The 26,494-nt window shown below is 37.9% G+C and overlaps 1 protein-coding gene across 2 annotated transcripts in view; it reads left to right on the forward strand.

The window, feature by feature from the left end:
• tenm4 (teneurin transmembrane protein 4) overlaps window positions 1-26,494 on the forward strand; it is a 198,046-nt gene that overhangs the window by 78,637 nt on the left and 92,915 nt on the right. For both annotated transcript variants that reach the window (XM_085244029.1, XM_085244030.1), the window contains 2 exons: window positions 7,955-8,240; window positions 8,871-9,143. In XM_085244029.1, the coding sequence (XP_085100155.1) occupies window positions 8,018-8,240; window positions 8,871-9,143 (496 nt within the window). In that variant the 5' untranslated portion in view covers window positions 7,955-8,017. The remainder of the gene's footprint in view (window positions 1-7,954; window positions 8,241-8,870; window positions 9,144-26,494) is intronic.

Below are 26,494 nucleotides of genomic sequence, written 5' to 3' on the forward strand. Positions count from 1 at the left end.
TATTATTTTTCAGGAGCACATAAGCCCCCTGATTTTTATGCTTTTGCACTCTTTCAAATGACATACTTTGGTAGTTAAATGGTACACTAATAAAGTGCTGGGAATAAGTTGAAAACATTAGCGTTCAGAGACTTTTTTGCACTATATGTTAAGTAGCAGCATCAGTTGAATTACTCCTGAGGCCGATTCAAAGACAGCTCTGTATAGAAAAATATTTTTGGAACAAGACAAGTCATGCTGAGGTAAATGTCTAGAAGAGTAAAATACACTTTTGAGATGCCAAGACACATATTTAGGTATTCTGAGATCAAGGAAAGCAGAAAACTTACTGGTGTTAGCAACCTGCCAAGTTCATTTAAGCAAAACAACAGAAAACTGTTAATCAGGCCTGCTGATATTAAGACAGCATTTATCAAACCACTTTATAAAAATGAATTGCTCTTGTCTGCAGTGCAGACTGCTAAAATTACTAGAAATATAGCTACATATTTAACTTTCTCAGTTAAAACAGACAAAAACAAATTAAAACATTTCAGATGGCTAATTTCAGACATTTTGAAATTTCATCAAATGTTGCCAGCCGCTGTTGCAAATAACAGGAGACCTGCAATAGCCAGAAAGCTTAGGTCACCTGAAAGATGTTTGTTGATTGTATTGCAACGGGATTTTGTGGCTCAGCCACTGTTGGAAAGACTGAGTCATGCAAGCTGATCTTGGAAAAATCAACACAAGAATCCCTCATCCCCATCATAATAATAACAAAACTTCACAACCTTTTTTGAGTAGCAGCTGGCAGTCTAGTTTTATTTTAATCTGCTTGTACTGCAAAATATACAGTACATCTCTGAGATTTCTGGAGTTAATCTAAATATATTGCAGTTAAATAGTTTTTAGGTAGGGTATATGAGTAGTTCCAAATAAACAGTTTTTAGAAATACAATTATTACTTAATAGATTTTACTTTTTAATTTTTCTATTTGCAGTATTTGAAGGCGGTCAGCAGCAGATATCGAATGTGTTCTCCTCTCTAAACCGCGTTATGACACACACATAGTCTCCACGCATTGAAGAAGGGTGTTTTTGTAATTCCGATGAATCACTCCTTAAAGCAGGAACTAGCACTACACAATATTTGTGTTCAGTGCATCATTTATTTGTAGCATTTCAGCCCCATAGACCTTCCTCTGGCTAAAGCTGCAAATTCTCAAATATTTTTAAGAATAAATATCAACGACGTTTACAGTAAGTTGATTATTGCTTTGCTGGTATTAGCTTTGGTTTCACTTCAGGCCAAACTATAAATCATTCAGGTCTAGCCTTTGCAGGGTAATGAGCATTAGTCCGCAGACTAATGAGAGACAGGTCACCACCGGAGCACTTCAGCCTAGTGGAGAGGTTCTCTTTCAAACCTGCGTGAACTCCACATTTATTTGCTGTCTCGCTTTTTCTTCGGGACAGCAAACCTTACCAAAACATATTATTTCCTGTCTTCCCATTAATTCCTAACATGTGTATGTACAGAACTCTGAATCAATCTTCGCATTCTGTATTTTGCCAAGGCCAGCAGTGTATATCAGTGGTGTAAAGTGAATAAATAGACTGCTTCTCTCTGTTATTTACCGGGCTGGTTTAAAAGCATTATTCCATTGCCTGCTCCTTCTGTCAGGGCTAAACCTTGAATTGCTTAGAGTGATTAGTAGCAGGGAGCGTGCTGCAGCACTGGTCCCAGACTACTTTTGTTTATGTAAAGGCTTTTACGCATTCTGTTTAATGCGCTGGTGGGGCTCGCTTTTGATCCCGGAAGGAGGCGGCTGTTGAGATACTTCCCCACCACCACTATGCCCCCTCTCCTCCGCAGCTTGTATTAGCACTACTGAATTCAGATCTGTTTGGCAGGCCATTCAGCCCCCCGACCCCATCTACCCAGCTCTTTTTTCCTCTATTGAAAACACACCTTTCTGTTGGCTGAGGAGGCTTTTCTATAGAGTCTAAGCATGTGAAAATTTTCCAGAAAAGAAATAAATGGAGCCTGCATGGAGCACTTCTTCCTTTCAATAGACCTTGTAGACAGTGTTACTGATACCTGCCCAATTTTCCTCTGAGCTGCACTATGAGCTGCTTGTAGGTGTAGATGTTTGTCTGCAGTGTTGTGAGCTTTCTGTCACAGATTATTTGACTATGTGACTTGATAAGTAAAAGTTTTTCACCTGATCTCTTATGTATACATTGCTTTAGCCTGATAACTTTAAAGGGGGAAATAGTTGCAGTTATTTAGTAAAACATGGGCAAACTTACATGAAGATACAGTAAATAGGCAGAAACAGAATTTGTACTATTTTAATGAGCTTGAGAGTCAAAACTTGGTATGACCACCTTTATTCTTCTAGACAGTCAGAACTTCCTTTGACAAGTTTTCTTATCATTCCTTCAAGTGATAAAGAATATTTCTAAGGAATAATTCTCCAGGCTTCTTGAAGTGTATTCCAAAGTTCTTCTTTGGATGTTGGCAGCCTTTTGTTCTGTCCTCTGTAAAGGAAATTCCATACTGCTTCAATAAATATAAGGTATGGGCTCTAGGGAGGCCAAACCATAATTGATGTGATAGTTTTCCATTGTGTGTTTTTCTATACAGGTATGCTTTTGCTGTATTGGCAGTGTGTTTGGGATCATCATCATGCTAAAAAAGTAAGCCATTGCCAGTCAAAAGATTTACATGCGTGATCTGACTGTACTTTTCTGTGGTCATCATCATCATCGTCTGTGTTGCATCAGCCTGTAAAAATTTTCCAACACCACTGGCTAAAATGCAGCCCCAAAGCATAAATGTTTCCCCCCTGGAAAAACAAATAGAGTTTTTCCACTTTTTGTTCTTTTGTCCTCCATCTTTCCAGTTTCCTCAAACTTTCTAAGCATAGACTGCTGATATAGGCCTGGTTTTTGGCTCATACCTCTTTGGGAATCCCTTTGTTGGTGCAAAAATGCTATTTTATGCTTGTCAAACTGTAGTATCTAAAAGATTTAACTCCAAATAATGCATTTTTATGACAGGCAGCTAGTAACAAAGTGTCTGAAGATATCAGGTACAGTACATTTTTTTTTACATTTTTATTTATTTATTTATTTATTTTTACCAATTTTCTCTTAATGTGTAAGTCCTTTGTAGGCTTAACAAAAAAGAGCATCCCTCTGAAAATAGTGAGCTACAAGTACTGGACTGAAAAATTAGCCAGTGTCAAAAGAAAAAAAAAACTTGAAGAACTATTGCTCAAGATAACCTAAAATAAATGACAAGAAAGCTTTGTGCCTTAGAAGCAAAGTATACAGAAAAATAGACTTTTTGCACAGTATTGTATCTTTACAGTAGGTGTTACAGATAATACTGTTCTAACATTTTAATGATCAGTTGCAATATTATTTAGATTTAGTACATAGCCTTAAAACTTACATTCTTATTAAATTACATTTGCATTAAAATATTTTGTTTCATGCACCTGAACATTACCAGCTGTTACTTATCATCTATTATCTTAAAATAGCATCACTCATGAGGAAAACTTTAAATGCCAGTGTTTATGATCAATCAATTAAGAGATTTCACAAGCAAGTAATCTGTAATTGCATTGGAAAATACTCAAAGGAATTTGGTAAACACCGTGTGAAAATGCTCTAAGGTGCTGGAGTATGATATTAAATTCAGTGCGTTTAGGCTGTGCTATAACAATAATACCAGAGATATTTTAAGGAATGTTATAATACCAACTGAATTGTAGGTTACATCACATGGATGCGAAGCCTCTGCTTTTCCCTTCCATGATCCATACTTGGCACTGTTGTGATAACAGCTGAAGGACACATCATGCAAGGCAACATGGCTTCTGCTGCCACGGCTCAAATAGATTTTCTTCTTTGTTGGATTCACAAACATTTTGTTTTGCAGATTTTAACATATTATTATGTTAAATTGAGGTTTGTTTTGTGTAATTCACAATGGCGCTTACGTTGTGTTTATCAGCATGTTGTTTTGTCCTGGTTGGCTGGTCGGGCGGTAGATGTAGGTCATGGCAGCAGTCACACTGGGAGATGCGCATCTTAAATTATTGACCCTATCACAATTCTGTCCTAGGGCTTCTGTAACAATAGAAAAACAAACATGTTGTTGCCATAACCAAATATATTGTAAATATTTTCTCATTGCCATTTTTTTTCTCAGGGTCCAAAATTGCAAAGTCTTTACTCTGTGACGAATGTTACCATTTAGTCTCGAATACTGCATTGAAAAATCTATGACATGTAAAGAGCAGCAAGCAGTTAATTATAATGGAAAACAGGGTTGTGCTGCGAGAGAAGGCTAGATTTATATGCACCGGTGCTGAATAGCAATTCTCAGCACGCTGCTAATTGTTTGATGGATAGTACAGACCCATTTGCATTTATATTGTACCCCAATTGCCTCCCACCTATTTAGATCACATATTTAACTCCTGACACTGGACCAATGGCCATAGTAACCTCCAGACAAAAACCTCAACAAGTGCTTTAACATGAGCTTCACTAAGTTACTTTTGCACTACAGATAAACTACAGGTGGTTTATTTTATGCTTTGCTTTGCCAGGTTTTGTGAAAGACAAAAGACTACCTTTGGAACAAGGAACTCCTGCAGCTACAGCAGTTTCCACTTAATCACATAAGAATTGTCTTTAGCGTAAGTTTGTTTTGGGGAGTTGAGATGTGCTGATTATACAGAATTAATTGACTGCAGTTTGTTCAGCAAAACTTAACGGTAACTCATTTTCTAAGCAGAAATCAGTTAACCCGAGTAACCATTTATGAGCGGTGACGCTGATGTACTGGAGAACTGTGAAGATTTATAGAGGCAAGGTTTATTGCTTTTTAACACTGAATTAATAAGACTATACAAACCAGGTAAAAAATGGCCTGAACTAAAATTAACCGGAACCCTGGAAGAGATTGGAACAGCTGGCTAGTCCGTTTGTTAAAAACTGTATTTTTTATCATGCTAATATTCCAGGTTGCATGTCGCTGGTAGCTGGTTACGTTCCGTCTGAAAGCAGCAGCACTAACCTTTCTCCAGTAAGTTATACTGGTTTTAACCTTTCTTCCTAAGGAGTGAAATCCAGTTCCTGAAGAATGCGGATTTGCAAGTATTACTTCATAATTGTGACTTTTTCTTCGGGAGCTCCAGTGGTCTTTCTTTTATCTATGGTAGCTCATTCTAAGTTGTATTGGCTGATTGTGATCTCCGATGCACCTTGAAGTACTGAATGGGTCAGATGATTTTTAAATCTGTTCTTGCTTCCCAGCAGATATTTCAACAAGGACCTTATGCATCACTGTGTCTGATGACTTGAACTGACAATTCATTTATTATTGAATACTCCCTGCAAGCCCTTTTCTGTGGAACCACATTATTGCACTGCTTACAGCTGCTATACATCTGCTTTACACCCACAGACAAACCTGACTCTACCCTGGTCAGTTGTAGACAATGTAATTGAAAAATGTGGAGTCTGCAATTGCTTTAGAGAGGAAAATAGACCATCCATCATTTCTTTGTCTATCCAGAGAGACCTCAATTGATTTTGGATCATTCCATAGATATGCAGTTAGCGTCTTTTTGGCACTGCTCGAGGTCTGCATCTAAGGCTTTAGGAGAACTTTGTCTTTAGAATAAAAGCTTGATTATTATCTTCATTTTAGAGATTTCAGTTCATGGCAGTTATGTCTTTTTTACTGTTCTTTGTAAATAACTTTTCTTAGTCTTTGTAAAAATACCCTCATTAACCTTCTCCATCGGTGCTTCAAGGCACTTTGTTCATTCCCTTGAGCCTACCATGAGATGATAATAACACTTTAAAAATAGGCTTTGTATCACATATTACTTCTATTTTTTTAGTGAGTGACGATATAACTTGGAAAATAAAACCTTCTGTTTATTATCTTCACACAAAAGTACATTAGAATAACGGTGGCGTTTCCTTTGTTTTGGCACGCTCTCACAGGATTTAGACTTGGGCAGATGAAGAACAACAACAGCTTTGCTCTCTGGCACTGAAACACAATGATAATGTCAGATGTTGCTAAACACAGTTTCATTTTACAGGTGCCTTTTGTAAAAATTCTGACAGCAGCATTTAAGGTGGATAGGGTTTCAAGACTGGAGAACATTTGCATCCCATGTCATTTGTCACTGTGCATAGTCTGTTAGCCTCTTTGAAAAAACTTCACGAGGTTTCCCATGGTCTCAAAACTACATCTCATTGCATACTAGCCGATTAGTAATGAGGAGGAAGGGCTGTGCAAAACAGAGATGGCCAAAGCACTGAGCCCAGCTCTCAGGAAACAAAAACAATGCACTTTACAGAACATTCTTGAAACTTTAGAAAGCTGCTTGTTGTCTGGTACCTCACATTTGCATAGCATCAAGGATCTCGAGTAAAAGGTAAAAATTAGCAACTCATACAGGCTGCATTTGAAATGTTGGGAGCAGCTGAAGTGCTCTTGTGGCAGAAGAGTGGGAGCATTCGCACTACGCCCCCACCCCCACCCCCAAAACCCTCCACCTCCCCATGTGGCAGAGGTCCTGCTATTGAGGCCTCAAGTCATTAATCACCAGGATCTTTTCAGCTGTCAATACGTACAAAAAAGAAAGCCCCCAACTCCAACAATGGCATCTTTGAAAAATAAACTTTTTTTGGGAGAAAGAGCAAATATAGTTCACTACGGATTATTGTTTACTGTTCTGTCCGGCACAAATCTCATACAGTATTCATAAAGAGCTTATCTTGTGAAAAAATCCTTGTCTGAACAGCGCAGCCATATTGTCAGTTAAACCTCCCAGATTTGCCTGGTGTGTTTTTTATCTTTCGTTCAGAGAGCCGTCTTCTAGCGTCCAGTGAGTTGCATCCTGCGTTTGGTTATAGTAATTCATTGTCAAGTGTTGAGGCAGGCAGAATTGAAAAAGAACCCTGTGGCATGAATGGTAAGGTGTTCAGCTCGTGAAATATAATTATCATGGCAATGCATTTGGATGAAGCAGAAATACAGGTTACTCTGAGCTTCAGAGTGAACTGTGATCAAGCATTTTTGTAAGGTTTCCATTCATAGTGACATTTGTAGATGCGATCAAATGTTTTTATATCCACGCGGTCACTTCGAATGTCATATTTGCATGACAAAAATTGCTGTCCACTGTACTAATACCCATTGATTTATGTCGTGCTTCTCTGAGACAGCAACGTCTTGCAGTTTTATCTTTATTTTCTTCTGTTTTCACTTCAACAGTTTGTCCTTGACGCCAAGAAAATAAAATGCACCACATAGCTGAATGCATAAAGTTCTTCTCTGTGTAGATCTTATACTCTGTGTTCTGTTTGGCAGTAGTAGTTTTATGTTGCAGATTTTAATCATCTCTGTGGGTTCAGAGTAGTCTTAGATTTGTTTGAAACCTCCGTTTCCAACTGGTGATGATTTGTAACTTATAAACAACACAATTCATGGAGGGACACCTGCCACTTTTACAGATGCTGGAGTCCCAGCATTTCTATGTGGCACATAAAAAAGAATATTTGTGGGAGACTTGCACCGTAAACTTTATAGGTGCAAGATTTGTTGTGCAATATTTTATGAAATCTAATCCTAGTGGTTCTCCGGGCTCTCATTGTGTGTGCTGAGCCATGCATGCGCTGTTCGGGGGCATGCATTTGCATTTGATATGTTTCTGCAGCAGCTTGGTTAAGTGTGTGTATGTGGGTGTACGGAGATTTTTATTTGAAAATAGTCAGTAATGGCTTTTTTTAACATACTACCATTATGCTTCCTGAAATGATATGAGCATGTTTGAATTAGACATATTTTATACACATTTGAATGCCTTAACTTTATTTTGGGCGATGATAAAGGCTAAAATATTTTCTTTTTCTTTTTCTTCTACAGAACTCTCAAACTAAACTGGCATTGTAACACACATTTGATTTTGGAAGTAGTGTGGAGGCAGCCATGGAAGTGAAGGAACGTAGACCCTACCGCTCACTTACTGCTCGGCAGGACACAGAGCGCCGTTACACTAGCTCCTCAGCAGACAGCGAGGACGGTAAACCCAACGCAAAGTCCTACAGCTCCAGTGAAACACTAAAAGCCTTCGACCATGATTCCAGGATGGCTTACGGGACCCGTGTCAAGGAAATGGTTCATCACGAAGTGGATGAATTCAACCGACAAGGTTAGACAAAATAGTAGATGAGAAAGTGTCATTAATATCACTTGGTATAGCTAGTAGCAGTTTATTAGTGATATGCATCATCATTTTTTAATGATGAATCTCTTATTAATTTACATTGAGTCGCAGTAGAGGTCACTCAGCATCATCCAACTATTAAGTAAGGTGGCTATGGATTGAACTTACCATGGCAATGTTAAAAACTGCATGGAGGACATGCACACTTTCACCTGCTCGCTGAAATGCATAATTAATCATTTAAGTTTAAATGAAATATGATGGTAGATTTAAATTTGCTTGCCACTTGATGTTGTAGTTCTGCTTTTGCAGAGCAAAAGCAAAAAAAAGGGCAACATTTAAATACAGTAAAACAGGGAATTGAGTTACAATTTGCCCCAGTGTAACAAGACATAGTTCTGATAAGGTACCCTAAAGTGAATATAGTGAAAGCATATATGTTAAATGTCCCAATCCTTCATGTACTTGCAACTCCACGACCACTGCTAGTGAAACCTTTGCTCTATAGTGTTTTCTCCGCCCAGGCCATTAAATTGCTGTCATTTTCCTGCGATGAATACTGTTAATTATGTTAAGTGATTCAGCTAATTATGTCTATCTGTTGGCTTGCTGTAGGGGCAGACTTTTCCCTTCGAGATCTTGGCTTTGGAGATGCCCTCCCATCGCATGTCGCCACATACAGGACTGACCTGGGGATGGCACACCGCGAATATTCAGTCAGTGTGGGCTCAGATGCGGACACGGAGACAGACGGCATTATGTCACCAGAGCATGCAGTCAGATTATGGGGCCGCAGCAACACCAAGTCAGGCCGCAGCTCGTGCCTCTCCAGCAGGGCCAACTCCAATCTAACTCTGACTGACACAGAACATGAGAACACAGAAAATGGTAAGGAGCTTTTCTCTTTTTACTTTTTCTCAGCCATTCTTTATCAAAAAGCAGAGTCTGAATTTTTTTGGTTTATTTTGACGCTGGTGTAAACAACGTAACATGTTGTTTAACAGGAAAAGAAGAACAGCGTGAAATAAAGTCACAGTTTTAGACTAAATGATTATTATGTTAGGTTGAATAGTTTTTGGCATTGCTCAACTGGACTTCTTACAAAGACAAGATGAGCTGCAATTAAACATGACAGTTTCATTAAGCCTTTCAGATTTTTGCTTGATTATATCAGAAATTGGCCCAAAGACCAGCATAATTAGGATGTGACTTCTAAAAGGAGATGCGCTTATTAGTTTTCAGCACGATCAGAATTATTACCTGCCATTACCTCTGCTTTTTGTTTAGGGATCGCTTTATTCTTGCTTTCTTTCTGCTGAATCTGTTGTATTGTATTGGTCTTTGTTGGACAATGATCTGTCTTGGTGCTTCTGTTTTGTCCCAGAGCGCATGAAGTCTTTGTGTGTTTGCTCAGAAACTCACATATAAACCTCTTTAAATGAAAATTAAATGTTTAGCCTCGTTAAATGTCCACGTGTTCTACGTTGTATGCTGGAAGACATGAGATAAAAGAGCAGTCATCATCATGGCTGGGGTGAAAGGGGGGCTGTGGGGTGGTGTTCAGTAACAGGCTCAAAGATACAGATTCAAACAGCCGGGATCTCATATTTAATTAATCTAAGGAACAAAATTGTGTCAACCTCTGGGGGTGGGCCCAACTTGTCATGGCTGGCGATCGGGAACAAGGGTTAACAAACATTAGCAGCGCATTACTGGCCAAAGGATCATGTTATTCATTACATACATTTCACACTGTATTGTATTCTGTGTTCGCTCTTTACAGCGAGCACAGAATACATTGGCATTCTGATACATCAGGTGACCCTGTATAATCAGCTCCTGTCTTTCTCAGGAATCAGTTACCAGTTCAAACATGTAATGCTGAATGAAATTACAGTTATGTTATCAGTAGTGCTATTGTGTGTCAGCCGAGTCAAAGGTGAATGGAGGGAGACATATATCTGTGCATGCTACAGTATTTCAAGTGTTTTTAGGGGTATTACAATTCCAGAGCCTGACTTTACCTGCGACAAAGAAAACGCCGGAAGGGAATAACAGTTTTGCTGAAGCTACTTGTTAAATTGCAGATTAGCGAGAGCCGTAAAGTTGTGATATTACAGAATTCTGTTTGGAAGATTAAATTTGGATGCTCAGTCCCGCTGTGCCTGTTTGTCAGTAAACTCTGTTGCATCCTGTTATTTTTTTGGACAGTGTGTAAACTGAAAGAAAAAGCTCTCATAGGTTGGAGGTACTCTGTCATTTAATTTGCTTTTTGTGATACAGAGGTACTACATGGTAAAGTTTAAGGTCTGTTTAGAACGATACATAGTTAGAAACAAACCTAAATCATGCATATTAACGGGTAGATTTATGACACTGTTCCCAGGATACTTCCCAGAAAGAGGAACTCATCAAGGGCCTAGCGGCAAAATTCTAATTGCCCCTGCACAGCCTTGTAGAGAACCTTGTGAATAGTTTTGCATTTCAGAGTGTGTCACATTATGTATTAGCTTCTTATTATAACTGACAGAAATGACTCTTGGAAGTGGAATCCATTTGCCCGAATGACTCAGGGAGAGAACATGGCATCTCTCTGCTTGATCATCTGAGATGCCAAAGGACTTGATTTTACCAGCATTGTATATAATTAAAGAGACTCTTCTTGGTTGACTGTTCAGGGGTTGGTAGGCTGGAATGTATTCAGAGCACCCGAAGCTGCAGCATCATGCGTCTGTGAGACCCAATCGGGATTCTAAGTAGCTTTTTATTCCACTCACCCAAGCAGAAAGAGCACTTGTATTCAGCATTTAATTCAGTAATGCCTGATAACATACAATTTATATATGGCAAGTTAATTAAAATCCATCGAGCAGGTCTGCTTGTGTGTGCTTTAATCTCTTTAAATCAACAAACCATTTACTCTGCTTTAATGTATTCAAGCCACTGGGCAGTCCCCCCTTCTTCACATGTGACTTACTTGACCCTAGTTTTAATGCATGCAAATAAGTGACAGCAATTTTGGAACAATTTTCTCGATGCTGTGATTCAGTTGTCAGTTTTACACTGAAGAAAAACCTTTCCTTATCATAGTGTGCTTCACTGATTCATTCCATTTGAGATGTCGCAGTAATATTAGCCTTTATCTTGATTGCCGTTTTAACAAATTGCATGATTAGTTTCAATAAATAAGTGTAGTGTCGCAGACATGCAAATTTTTATTGTTATCATTTGATACTTAATGGAGAAATAAGTATTTCCAGTGCTCATTGTAAACCTCATTTATATGCGTGCATCTGTGTGCACATGCATGTGCTCGACTGTGGATTGGATATCATTTAAATGCAGTGTGTACCGGTATGTGTGTTTATCCTATCCATGCTGCCTCCGGTCCCTAGGGAGTCCCTTGAGGATGCTTCCAGCAGCCAGCGACTGCTGAGTCATTGCACATCTTACAGAGTTTAAACTGCAAGAAGGGCCAGGCAGACTGCTGGGTTTGGGAGAGACTTGCTGTTCTTGGTTTTTACCCAATAACGGCTTATCCAGATGTGCTCTCTAATCCAACTTTCCCCCACTGTCATGGCTGGGCTATTACATTTCTGTAACCATAAGAACCGGCAATGGAGATGGCCGCAAAAGCCTGTCGAGGGATTGTTATTCATGTGTTCCATAACCTGTGGAGAAAAACAATGTGGCTAAAGTCTACACAGTTCTTGTTGATAGAAAATGTTTGAGTGACTGATGCTGATATTTTTCAAAGGACAAAATGTAATTAGTTCCAGTGAGTGGTTAGTTATGTTGTGTACTGATTTTGCTTTCCCTTTCTCCGTCCTCCCGAGAGATCTTGTCGGTATCGATTGAGGAGATATACTATGCAGCCGAGCCTTGATGTTACTGTAAAGTTCAATTTCATGATACGCTTTGTTACATCATTTCACAGAAATTTAATGCCGGTATAAAGAATATGCAAAAATTTTTATTTTAATTATTTCATTTTATTTGATTTAATTTTATTATTAATGGTCATTACTGAAATCCTGGTAACTGTAGGCATTGCTTCAGGGCAAAGCCTCATGATACTTTGGTGAAATCTTCTTGTGAAAGTCTCTCCATAGCCTGCAGCACACAAGCAACTAGTAGGGGTTTGTGTTGTCTCCACACACTCCTGAAATCGCTGGATTCACTCTGATTTTAAATCTTTTATTAAATGAAACTTGCCTTGAGGGGGTGTCTGAGTGAAATCAAAATTATATGCTAGTAGTACTAATAATAATTTGAATAAAGTTTTCTGATTTCCTTTTAAAATAGAAGATTTCAGCACAAATGAGCAGTCCTGATGCCAGATGCCACTTCTGTTGAGCTTAAGAGAGGTTTTCATTATATAAATGTATTTTTTGGGACGGGGGTAAAAAAGAAGTTGTGTCAAGTCGTGTCCCGCAGCTGTGTTAAATAACTCACTGATATGTGGACTTGCTGAATTCCAATAAATTATATATGAATGATTTGAGTATATTATAGCAACTTAAGTAAATTAGCTTATTTTTATGGATTAGTCTTGCATTGAAAACAGTTACATTTGAGGAAATTGATGGATGGATGGATGGATGGATGGATGAAAAGAGCAAACTAAAATTAAGTAAGACAGTTGCATGGAGCACAAAACTCTTTATTTCCTTGGATCTGTACTCCACACTGTTCTCAGTTTAGTTACGGTTCCCCCGCTGCTCTGCACAGAGAGCAACCCACCCAGTTCTCTACAGATTCAGTCACACACACTCTGCACTGCTCTGCCTCAGTATCCCATCACCACCCTGTTCAGTCCTACAGTAATTATTGGTCTTATATCGAACCACAGTCCCCTGTTTCATAACCAAAACCAACAACATTTTTAAGGGAAAAAAATATGCACCTCAGATTTTTGAGCTAGAGCATCTCACTGAAATAAGACACTAGTCCATACTACTTCTTTGAGCAAACAATAAGTTGTATTACTGCCAAGTACTAGTAATAGTACCACCCTCCAAAATGCTATCTGCAGTATGGGGAGTTCCCATCCTAGAAAGCAGCACTAATATACACACCCAAATACTACACATTTTATTTTTAGGTTCTGTTTACAACTTTTCTCTCCTTTAAAATAACCCAGAAGTGCTTCTGTGCCACCACTAACAACCCCTTGCAACAGAATACCTAAACTTAGCTCCCACACACCCCTGTTTATATATTTTACTTTTAGGATTTCTCTACCTCTCCTATATCCATTACTTTTTAGTAACACATGCTCCATGCTTTTTTCCCTTTCTATATGGTATACATGGTCCGATACTCTCTTTTCACGGGTAGTTGAATTTAATCACGTATGACCTGTTCTTAACCTAGAAAATATGACTTCTTCCATTCTGTATATTTAATCACAGTACATGTAAACACCCATTTAACAGAGCTGTGACCTTACACAGTGTATGGGCTCCGATCAAATACGGCAGCGTGAAATCGCTGTGACATCACGTGAACTATGAACAGAATGGACTTTACTCTCAATTGTTGAATTGACTCAATAAAAAGCCATTAAGTTGACTTGCCAGAATGCAGTATTTTGCTGAAATAACACAACTGACTCAATTATAAAAAACAAAAAAAAAAACCTTATTTGTGCAGTATCCAATTAAAGAGGATTCTTTTAAACCAACAATTTCATTTGTTTTTGAGTGCAGTATACAGGAAATTTCATTAAAACAGAATGGACTTAATGAGCATTTAAAGTTCATTTTTTAAAGAAGAGGAATATTCTGATCTTATAATTATCCAAAATACTAAAGCATTCCCCCCCCCCCCCAGTTTTTCTTCCCTTTCCTATGATCTTTATCACAACAACACACTTTAGAGGCTGCTCCACAAACGAGTGATTTGAGGTAGCATGCAAAAATAAGGCCTGAATATGAGCGGTGGTCGCGTTTTTTAAGTCTTTTCTTTTTTTATTCTGATTATAACATGAGTCAGTGATCAGCATTTATACCTTCAAAGCACATAATCTGCTGAGCTGATCATGCGTTTAGCTTGGGTAAGTGCAGCATTTATTGATGGTGAGTTGGCAGATAAAATGTGGTCAGTCTGTTATCTAGATTCACTCTGCTCCTGCATTCTTATGATGTTTTTGCTACCGAGATGTTCTTTTTGGTCTGCTTTAGATGTTGTTACTGACTTCCACTGATGATCCATACATGCAGTCATAGTTAGTGTTAGTAAGTGTTATAAAAAACTGTGAAACAAAACTCACACAGTATTCTCCAACTCCTTGGTGACAATGATTTTGTTCCCTTGCTACCTGGTTTTAGATGCATGTTGAAGGGTTCAAGACTGAAGAAACCTTGAACTGTTGAAAGATTGAGGTTAAGAGCTCCAGGGCTATACTCAGTTACTGAATCTTTGAACATAGCATGACTGAGTGTGAGGGACAGGTGTTCCTCGTAGAAAAGTCACAGCCCCAAAAGGCTGAGGAGCTTTGAAAAGCAAATCTCTCACAGTTTTGAACTTGAGCGGGGAGTACATCAACCTGTCCCCTGTATCCACGCATTGAAAGGCCTTTTGTTCGCTTCTATTCACTGTCATTATTCTTGTGCCCAAGCCACAATTCCATTGCATAAAGAAGCACCTACACTTGAGGGTGATTGTAAAATGTATGTGTTACAGAGACGCAGCCCTAACAATAGTCCACTTTCTTTTGTTAAATCCAGTACTGTTTTTTTTTTTTTTTTTTAGGGGGGGGTTGTTTTTTAATTTGACCTGCGTAAAGTAAAATCCAGGATTTGGTGAAGTGAGAAGCTGAAAAAATCTAAATGAAATAATTTGAAAGGTTACAGAGAATAAGGAAGCACATTACAAATGTACGCTCTGCCTTGAGATAGATGTCAATGGCCACACCCCCCTGAATCATATGAGAAAATGTCTTTGATGCACACTCCACATTTAAGATGTGTTTTAACTTTGAACTGAATAAAATTGGAGCCTGTGGGGTGAAGTGACATCAGCCTTTCATTTGGACACGTTTTTTCTGTATTACACGGCTGGACTCATAGCGCTTGCTTACAACATTACGGGAGTATTTTTTTGTTTGTTTGATAGGTTTGTATCATGAATGTGGGTTCTTATTGGCTAATTAAAAAGAATTAAGATAGAAAAAGTAAGGCTATGATAAACTATTGATACAGACTGTGATTGTTTCTCTCTAACAGATATCTTTTTTGCTCAGCAATGAAACCAGTGACATATTTATAGAATATTATTTTTCAAATACCCTTAGGAACAATTACACTGTCCTATTGTAGTTTATTAGCTGTATCGGTTTTCCTGCAGACACAACAGAATCGTTGTCAAACAATGGTATTTTGAGGCATCATTGACTTTTGGCGTCTGTGATAGAGGCTGTGATCCTTTGCTGTAGAGGAGAGTTTTTGCTGTAATGCTGGGATCTGTAATTTGACTGCAACCACATCGAGCACAACATGGAAGCTTGTTCTGAAATGGTCACGGGCATCGCAGCGGCAGAATATCAGGCGAAATGATGCTTCAAAGAAATCACTAGTGGTTTCCTAGCTCACAGCAGCCACCACCCCCAGTATTTCTTATGAACTTATTTATTTGTTTACTTTTTTGGCAGAGTTTCTCCTCAGATCATGGATTAGTAGAGATATTTGCTGGCTCATTTGCAGGCTAATTTGGTGGGTTTTATAGGCCCTTGTGGACAGTTTTGAGCTGTTATCTGTGGGGTTGCTTATCCACTCCCTGCCAGTGCCTCTGACAGTCTAAACCAACATCACATCAGGGCCCACCACTGAGACTCAGGGGCCTCAAAGCACGACATGGAGGAGGATGAGCCCTCCTCTTTGGAGGATTATCCAAACCTAGTGTTACAATTTCTGTCCCTCTTTTAGCAATATCCATTTAATGTAGAGTCCTATTTTATATGCTTGTGTTATTTTCAGAGAACAGTCATTCTTAAAATGGAATATAAGCTGCAATGCACTGATTCAATATTCTGAATCTTTTTCCGTGCACGAGTAATAGTTACTGTCCAGATTCAAGGATCCTGTATTAAATACAGTTTCTTACTCAATGCTATCATATAAATATGTAACATACCATTAAAACAAAACATCTACAAATCTCTTGTATCTGATGCTTTTTATGTTTCTCTTTTCTAGAAGCCTTGCAGTAAAATTTCAGATAGCTCTGAATGATCGGTTATCGTTGCGAAAGCAATTAGGGGTTGTTATTGAGGTTGAGGAAGCAGAGATCATAATGTGCTGTTGCCCCAGTCTCAGATAAAAAAAAATAATTAAATGTTCATGCTGAGAATTTTCTCATTAGCAGTCACCTCTGATATGTATGGTCTCTGACACAAATTCAGCTATGGAACTTTTAGTCCTACTTGATCTAACATTTATCAGTAAACACCAGCTATGGAAATTGAATATGTAAATATGTTTCTGTCACTTCATCATCCAAAGGTAGAAAACACTTTCTTATATTTAAGATGCAAAATCAAATCATGTTTTTTTTTATTGAACTGTCATGCATATTTCATCGTATATGTATAAAAGTACACAAGAAAAGAGCCAAAAGAGTCTCAGTGGATGCGGATGAAACGTGTCTATTAAATTTGTGTTTCTTTTAAAAGTCTTACCCGGGAATGATGTGAGTTCAGATGGTCCTTTGTGAGTATAATTATTTGTCAATACAGAGCGATTCAAAATAAGATTAGCATGCTTAAATATAAGATTATTTTCACACACATAAAGACTCATTGCGCTGGACAGCTCATGTTCTTCCTGGATTATTTATCTCTCATTGAAAATAGCTTGGCACAGTGAAAATTTCACAGCCTGTGAATTTTGAAGAAAATAGTTTGGGATATAAGCTTTACAGTTTTTTTTCTTCTGCCTTCAGAGGTTTCCCAAAAGTACTGCTGTCACACTGGAAACGCCAGTCTTATCGCAACTGTATGAATTGCCAGCTTCTGCAGTAGGTCGCACCAGAGCTGCAGTCTATCTGTCTGTCTTGCAGTGTGTGAATTACCAAATTCTGGCATAGATGCACTTTTAGAGGATTTAAACTGGTTTCTTACTAGCTAAGCTCTGTCTGTTGTTTACAGTAGGTTGGAAGTGTAACGCCTTTACCATTTTGTTCCGCGTAAGTGTAGTTCAGACGCATTTTCCCATTTAGCTTAGGTATGGATGGCAACCTGAGGCAGTATGTTTTCAAAATGTCAAGTTGAACAACTTAATCAGGTACTAGAAAATAAATTGACTTCTGTCAGTCAGCTGCCTGATAAACAGCCACTATAAAAATTTATACGCTACACTAGTTATGTGACTCTATAGCATACAACAGTTGCATGGCTGCGATAATATTATGTTCGCTTTTGCAAAAGTGAAGTGGAAAAGCGAGGACAAAAAAGAATATTTTGATTTTCCTAACATTGTTATAGTGTTAAGTTGAGCTTTAAGTCTTGTGTGCCCCTTTTGTCATTTGCTAAAAGACAGTGAGAGGCAGGAAAAGATTTTCTATAAGTTTGTTGTGGTGAGCTCAGCCTGCTTTGTTGGGGTCTGCTGGGGGAACTGCGTCGGAGCTGGTGACACTAACAGATGGGTAATCTGATCAAGAAAGCTGGCTCTGTGATTGGCTACAAATTGGACATATTTGAAGATTTGTGGTCGAGAGGAGGTCACTGAAAAAAATAAATACCAATTTATAATACTGACCACACTGTTCACCGTTTACTGGACTGGCAACGGCGGACTTTCTTTGACAGACTGTTTCAGCTCTACTGCCAAAATTCAGTTAAACATTTATTGACATTTTAAAAACTTTTTTGCTTCTACTTTTTCTTTTTCTTAGTGCTGTTGATGTTATTATTATTAAATTATATTAACTGCTGTAGCAAACATATTCCCTAATCTCGGATAAATAAAGCTTTATTGTACCTTTTCTTATCACATAGTTGACTTCTAGACGTTCTGCTTTCTTCACACTGTACACATCCAAGAAAAGTATAGAAGTAAGATAGAACCGTAAATGTCTCATTTTATTCTAGAAAGTGACAGCTTCATGAATAATAATACAACCTGTAACAGCCAGAATGCAGTAAACAAAGGACTGAAAAAAGATTAGGCTTATGGCTCATATTTATCCATTAAATATTTATTGGACTCCATTCTTATCCTGCGGTTTAGCTCAGAACATCCTTTATGTAACAGAATGTATGTTTAATATGAACTAAAATGTCTCAAGGTAACATTACTGAGGTAACATTATACTAGGGCTGGGCAATTAATCCAGTTTCATTTTCAATTAGGATTTTATCTTCCAACAATTATGAGAACAAGATAACTGGGATAAAGCAATTATTGTTTTTACTGTATGTTCATTTTTCCTAAGTGTTTCACCTGTTTCTAAAAAGCAAACAAAAAAAACTAATAAAAAAAAAACAAAAACAAAGCTGAGACGTTAAAGTCATAAAATGCTTCCATTAATGAACCTTCCAAAGGTTCATTAATGGCTGCTTAAAGCTGCCTGACAGTCGCTGGCTTGCTGCAAGTCCACTGCCGGCTGGGCCTGGACCACATCCCCCATTGCAGGAATTCTACTATAGAGGCTGTTGGATGGTTGTGGGCCACCAGGGACCCTTCCGAGATTGGCTCTACCGTCGACCAGTTTGTGCTTCCATCCCCCTCTTTTTCTCCAGTTTTTCATTATTAATTAATTCATTTTTTCCCAGTGTTTTGCTTGAGGCAATCCCTTATAAAAAGGCCAATTTTTTAAAGTTCATGACGTCCACTGCACTTATTTAACATTTGTCTGTAATTGGTAGTTATTCACCATAATTGTTGGTAAACAAACTGTTCAATGTTGTCTTATTTTAATTCTTAAATAATTCTTTTTAACCCTTACAAATGTGTCAAAACGTAAAACGAAAAATTGTACACAAAGGACTCAATGCTCAACAATAGAATATATAAAATATTGGAAATTCTTATAATTTTTTGCTACTGATTGACAAATTATTTAAAAATAATCTTGATGTTTGTGCTGTTGTCCAAGTCCAAATTTGCAATAAAAATAGTTTTCCTTGCTGTGAACAATTGTTCCTTAGTAAAGGTGTTTTCTGTCTGCACAAAATATTCTTGCAACTGACATTCAACCAAGTATTGTTAACTACATACTTGGATGAATTATAAGAAGTACTTGGATGGTTGGAATATACTTATATAAGGTCGAAATTGTTTTCAAATTCAAAATACATTTATGCCCACATTTCTTTACTCTTTGTTTAACTTCTTGTGGTATAAACTAATCTTACTGACCATGTTGCTGACTCTTAGTGGCTTAACTTTTATCATGCTATGAATTATATAAGCACTTACAAACATAAGCCGCTTGACAGCATGTATTTTAGATAGCCTTTTGAACTGTCTTGCACTCAGTGGGAGCTGAACACACACACAAATCAATTCTTCAACACTGACAAAGTGTCTGAAATGAAAAACAGTGGGCTTTTATGTAAGCTATCTGGAGAGCATGATGAGAGGAGGATATCAGTTTTAACAGAGGTGTACTCTCTTTCATGAAAGCCTGCGTGTTACTCCGATGGCTATATACAACATCTGGTGGAATCATGTAAAATGTGTCCCTCTCAGTAAAGAATTTTACTGTATTATACAGTTTGGATTCCAGAAGAAAATTTGGAAGATGTAAAGGTTTTCAGTTTTTTGAGGCTGTGTTTAAGCTCTTTATTGTCTTTTATTAGGAATGTAGCTTTTTCTTAAGGGTATACTTTAGAATTTTATTAGGCAAGCCCTAGAATGCACTGAGGAATGGCAGGATGGGGATGGTGTTATCTTTGTTCAGCAAGGCCCGAGGCAAGCCACATGTAGCCCTAATGAGTCGCTTACAATTTCAGGCTCTGCTTGCTCTCAAACACCAAAAGTAAACTTTTGTCTTTTTTCCCCCTCACTATTCGGGGACCTTAAGAGGATTGTGGGATCATTATTTATTCATGCCATTGTGTTTATTCACCAGCCTCTTTGTGCGATGGAAGAGGGAATGGAGCAGCCTGTGCAGACGAAGTAAAAGCTGATAATTATCCACTATTAGTATTGTTTTTTCAGCCATGGTTTAAGTCGGCTCAGTTGATGATCGAGCTATGATAGAGGCCGCGAAACATCCATTTAAAGCAGATTACCATGTGCACAACTTTGAAGTTTGGAATCCTCTGCTGAGGATTCTCCAAATGGGCGTGATGCGTTTATAAGCCTGTTTTTACTGCACTTTTTCTGTGCAGTTAGAGAAGATGTCTTGTCACAGTGTCACTTGCGAACAGTTGTGTCGACCAGGAGATCCTTGAAAACAGCCATCACAGGCCTGCAGGATGTCGTTAACAGTGAGAGGTGAGGAGATTGGAACCTTTACTTTTCATCCTAGAACAAAGAAAACCCTGGGGATGCTTAAATGGGGTTGTATGGAGGGATTTAGCAATGTCAGACTGCCTCAGAAGTAGCACTGATTCAAAAGACCAGCAAAGTAAATTGTAAAAAAAAAAAAAGGGGGGGGGGGGGGGGGGAATGGGATTGGGCCTAAAGACCAAGGAGTCTTGAAAACGTTTGCTCAGTTAAAGAACACAACAACAAAAAAACGGTGCATCAGCTTAGCTGTCTCAGCATGTTCAGTTGGCCTGCACACTGTGTTCTCCGTTTATTCTAGGTGTCAAAACATTCCTTAAGGGTAACACAAAAAAGGTTGAAGCTTGCCGTTCAGCGGGATTTAGGGTTTCTCTTCGAACAGAAAAAAGTCTCCTCAGTTGATTTCAGTTTTAAATACCGAGTCTGATTCATTTCTCTGTTTGTCACAGAAAAGTAAGAACAGATGGTGTCTTTCAGCTGGATAGCGGGGCACACAAGTTTTCTTCTTTTCCTTCCAGCACAGAAAAATAGAGTGGACTGGATGCAAGAGAGTGGCAGCAGCCAAGCAGGGATGTGGGTAGAGGATGACTGGGGAGAGAGTCTGTGGTTCTAACCCAGAGAGGAAATGCCATCTCTAATCTAAGACACTCTGGCCTCCTGTTCATCTTCCTAGGTGATACCCTGGAATGCATCTGTCTTTTCTGCTGTCTGCTAATGCTGCTGATTTTTTTTTATCTTAGTTAGAGATTCTCCTCCTTCCCCATGCGGATGAATAGATTAAAACTGCCTAAGATGTTAAATTAGTCTTAGGCCCATTGCCTGTAAATATACTAATGAAAATTACCCATTTGATCTAAATCACTAACTATTTCTAGCATTTTACTGCTATTACTACGATATTTGCATTAATGATCGATGATGAGATTTTTTCTCTTGTTTTCTGGATTTATTCTTTTCATCCATTTATAATTCAGCATTTGTCTCTTTAAGAGCATACAGTTGTTGTAAGTAATGGATGCTTTGCTTAAAGTGCTGATAGAAGTGTAGTGGTGAAAGTCTTAAATGGAATTGTTTCTTCTGTGGGCATACTGTTTTATTACAAGACAGTATAATTTCCATTTTCTCAGTAATGGTTAGCCCCGTCTATAAAGAAAAAAGACATTTATGTGTTTTTACAGTTTATTTTCAATCATACATTTGGTTCACTCTCGTTATTATGATATTGATTCCTCACAGGTAAATGGCACCATCAGAGAGATATTTATCAATTTTTCAATGCTGGTTCATAAAAGCTTGTTTCCCACTTCCTCTGCAAGCGAGGCTATGGTTCTATTGTGGAGTTGGGGTAAGGAGGAGGACTTGATGTCACATAGAATTGCACCAAATCAATAAGCAAAGTCTTGTTGTCACACAGCAGACATGTTTTGTGTAATCTTGAGTATTGCAAAGGAGCTTGATGATCTTTGTAGTATCACAGTTAAAAAAAAATATACCACATATGTTTACAATACGGTTTATCGCTTGGTTTTGGTGAGTTACTTTTATGACTCTGTCCCCTTAAGCTGCAAATTTGCTTTTGTTTACACTTCTTTTCTTTCTCTTTTTTTCTTTTCCTAAAGTGAGATCACTTTTCAAGTGTTAATTTTATCAAAAGGCTAGTTGTTGCTTGCAGCAGTATCATAGAACACAATTATGTCAATTTGGGAATTCTAATAATAATGCACAAGAGAAAATTAAGCTGCCTTGTTGGCCGTATTGCCTGTAGAACTGTGATTAGTTAAATTACCAGAGCACACATGAGTATTCAAGATACATCTTGTAGTCTTGTAATCTAATCCTGATAACTTTTTACATGCCTTATTACAAAATCTGTTGTTTCCATTGATCTTATCCTCACAAATATTTGTCAGAAGAAAATGTAAAATGTTTATATTCAGCAAAAATTACGGATAATATGGTCATTAAAAGATTATATACATTTTTGGAAATATAAAAATGAGAAAATTAATTTTTGTAACTGCGTTGGTTTTTAAACATTGCTTTTTGTTGATCTTTTGTAACATTTCCACCTGCTTTTGCTTGTATTTTTACTGAATCTCTGAGATTGTCAGTGACACAATGGCAATATTAACACCACATTTTCATATTCTCGAAATTCATTATAAAGTAAAATATGTGATATAGTTAATGAGAATACATTTGATAACACCCAAGTAGAAAAAAAAGAATCAGACTTCCTTATTAATGGAGTCGGCTCTTTATCAGTCTTTTTAAAGACCTTGTGTCACACAACATTCCCCGGACAACTTAATCCTAAATGGTTAACACAGTAAATATGGCCACTCGAGCTTTAAGCAACAAGACGTTATGAGGGGGGAAAAACTTGGAAAGCTGAAAAGGGAATTGCAGATGCTCGGGTAATTTAAAGGCTATTAACTATCCAATTAAAGCACCTTGGTGGCCAAAGCACCTTGTAGGCAAATAAAACTCAATTAATAGACCATTATTTGTATTTGGTTTGGAATAATAGGCTTATTTATAAAGCCAGCTGTTTTCCTTTGAAGAGAATATATCCTTAATGCTTCTCAGCAAACTCACAACAGTCACTGTTGTATTAATTTGTTTTGATAGCTTAGTTTGAAAAGCACGAACACTTGTGAGTCATTTTTTTCTAGAAGTAAAGCTTTAATACTGCTGAAGTACCTTTATTTTTACCCACTCTTGTTTAGCAGAGACACTGGCAAAGACACTAGATTTTTGCTCCATAAAGTGTAAGTAAAGATTTCCTATAGTAGACACGGAAGTAGATGCTTGCTTCTGATTTTGGAAGATTTAATCAAGACTATCGGTGGTGGTGTGCATAATCACATTTCACCGTGTGCCACTCAAATTAGACACTGGAGAAGCAACGCATACCTGCAGCCTTCAGATGGGTCCAAAGACAGCTAATCAAGAGAAAAGGAGGACCTTCATAAGTGAAATCTGGCACATAATAATCAAATCAAAATAAATAACAAAACTCTGTGCATAGATGACTGATGATTGGCAACAGTACAATTAAAGTTGAGCACAGCGGCAAACATACGTATTTGTTAGACATAAATTTAGAGGAGAACTTAAAGGTGCTCCTTCTCCAAGTAATGATGTAAACAGTACAGAGCCTTTGTGCTGCACCCATTGCATGTTTCTGATTAGGTCCTTACTGTGATTAGTGCAAAAGATGCTGAAAATTGCACTTCACTAACATCACCAACCACCATCAGCAGATTGGTGCAAAATGCCAAGTAGGTGCAGACAAGGAACAAAACCACTGTGGTGTAGAGACGAGCACTTTGCATGTATGTGCACACAGAAAAAATAGAGCTGTCCATTTCCATTTGACCTCCACGTTTAAACACAGTTGGAACACTTACAGCAGCAGGGAAAATCAGAATATTCACGATCAGGCCCGCTGATGATGGCTGAGGATAAAATTCAGCAGCCGAAAATATGACAAAAGCTTTATTCATGGCATAACATCTTGGAGTGAATCCTACTCCACCTACACTGGATGACAAAATTGGTGCCAGGAGCAAATTACATAACATTTTACTGATCTGCCAATGACAACCTGCCAACCTTTCACATACTCCTGTTCAAATGGTACCACACAACCGTCCAAGCCAATTTGTTGACACATAATATTACTTGTTTGTTCTTTTTTGTCTATTTGTCTATTTTTTTTGCTTTTTGGACCTTTTTGGGTTGGGGGCGGGGTTGCCATATTATCATTGTACAATGCTGTGATTAAATTAAATTACGATTAGCATTACAATAAATGATTCTACCTTTACTACAGTCTTATATGACCACCATTGTTCAACACAATGTGCATTTTACAAAGAGAATAGCTATGTGATGATGACACTCAGTCTCCTCTGAGACTCTGAGTCATACTTCTGTGTCCTATATGCTTAGTGCCCTTAGCTGCAGTTTTTAAGTAAACATAATTCAGACGAGTGACTCCATTCATCATGGAGTCACTCGTCTGCTCCAGCCTTCCTCTGTGTGGTGGCTGTATTTAACAAAAGCAGTCATAGACCTGGTTTATCATGTTGCGTAGCTGAAGAATGGCACATTTTGTCTCCAGGAATATGTCTTATTTTCTCTGTATAACTTCCGACTTTTATATCAGTCGGTGGTAAAATAAGAAAGATTAGTTAAGTTTGGAGAGAAAACAGGTTTGAATATCAGGACTCTGTTGATTCTTCTTATTCGACTTTCTTTTCACTTGATTACATCCTCCCTCTAAATTACATTCTTTGTTTACCTGATTTCATTTCCTCTCTCTTAGCATGTGAAGCCTCCTCAAATAAAGGAATTTTTAAACATAAATTTTCTTTTTTTGTTTGTGCTGATTCTGCTTCTCATTCATGCACAAATGTAATCATTCTGATTAGTTTCGTAGCTTCTCAAGGCCAAAATGTGCATTACAGTCTGTACACATAATAGTTGTAGTTCTTAAATATGTTTGGTAATGCCTTTGCTTGTCTGTAGTCACTTCTGAACTCACATAATAATCAGAGGCATAATATACAAACAGATCTGGAGCAGAAAGTGTGGCTACAAATGCTTTTTATGTTGCTGTTGGTTTGAGTGACATAGCACATAGCTGATTATTGCTAAATAATAAATCATCAGTTTTCCAGCTTTTTATTTCTGTAATTTTAAATTGGTTATCCTGGTGTTTTTTTTATAGTGTTTATTTCTGTCTGTCTCTCTCTCTCTCTCTCTCTCTCTCTCACACACACACACACACACACACACACACACACACACACACACACACACACACACACACACAGTAACACACAATTTGGATGCCTTACATGTTTGTCACCTTACCCTGTGACACTGTGAATACTGTTTCTTTCACCATTTTGTGACATTTATTACACTACAGCCATTTTCACACATGAACTGTCATGTAGCACACTGAAGGAGATAGTCTGCACTACTGGAAGTAGTCTTATTTATTTATTTGTATTTATTTATTTATTTATTTTTTGGATGAGGAAGCTTCCTGGATAGAATGTGTGGGAGGCAACACACTCTCTTACTAGCAGCTAATACAGCAGACAATTAGCTGCACTATTTGTACATCAGTGCAATAAGACATCACACGGACTTAGGTAGGTGTATTAGGTAGCTGACAAGTTGAAGACTGGCTAATTTCCCGTCTTACTGTTTCAGACATTTACATTCTCCTTTGCACCTCCGGTGTAGAGAAGTTCACGGCTGCAGCACATGTGTAAAAAGAGCTTAAAGCTTAATGCAGGGTGAGATGCTATTATAGGGATTTGTGAACCAGTATACGGTAGATTCTGTAACAGTTCCCAACTCTAGAATGATTGAAAAAGGCAGTGTAAAACAGTGTTTAAGAAAGGTAAAGGTGAAAATTGGTAAAAAGAAATTTTGCATAAACTAATTAAATAAAAATAGAAAGTAAGTCAGATAAGCACAGCATCATCTTGACAAAATTCCATTACACAGATCCCAAAGATCTGTGTAATGGAATTTTAACTAGTGCAGCCAGAGCACTAGTGATGAAGCAAATGAAAAATCCTAAAACAGCTAAAAAAAAAAAATACTTTTCTTGATTTTCTTTTCTATATGTTTTTTCTACTGTTCACAAACTTGCCTTGCCCATTTGGAAACCCCCTCGTGCTGCACTCGTCAGTTACTGTAAAAAATTTAGATTTAGCCCAGAATAGCGGCAGAGTGCAGATGTGATGTCACCACTCA

This window comes from Mchenga conophoros, linkage group LG14 (genome assembly GCF_057382185.1).
Source record: "Mchenga conophoros isolate Kocher_MC1m ecotype Shallow Benthic linkage group LG14, M_conophoros_male_GT1.1, whole genome shotgun sequence".
Classification (NCBI taxonomy): Eukaryota; Metazoa; Chordata; class Actinopteri; order Cichliformes; family Cichlidae; genus Mchenga; species Mchenga conophoros.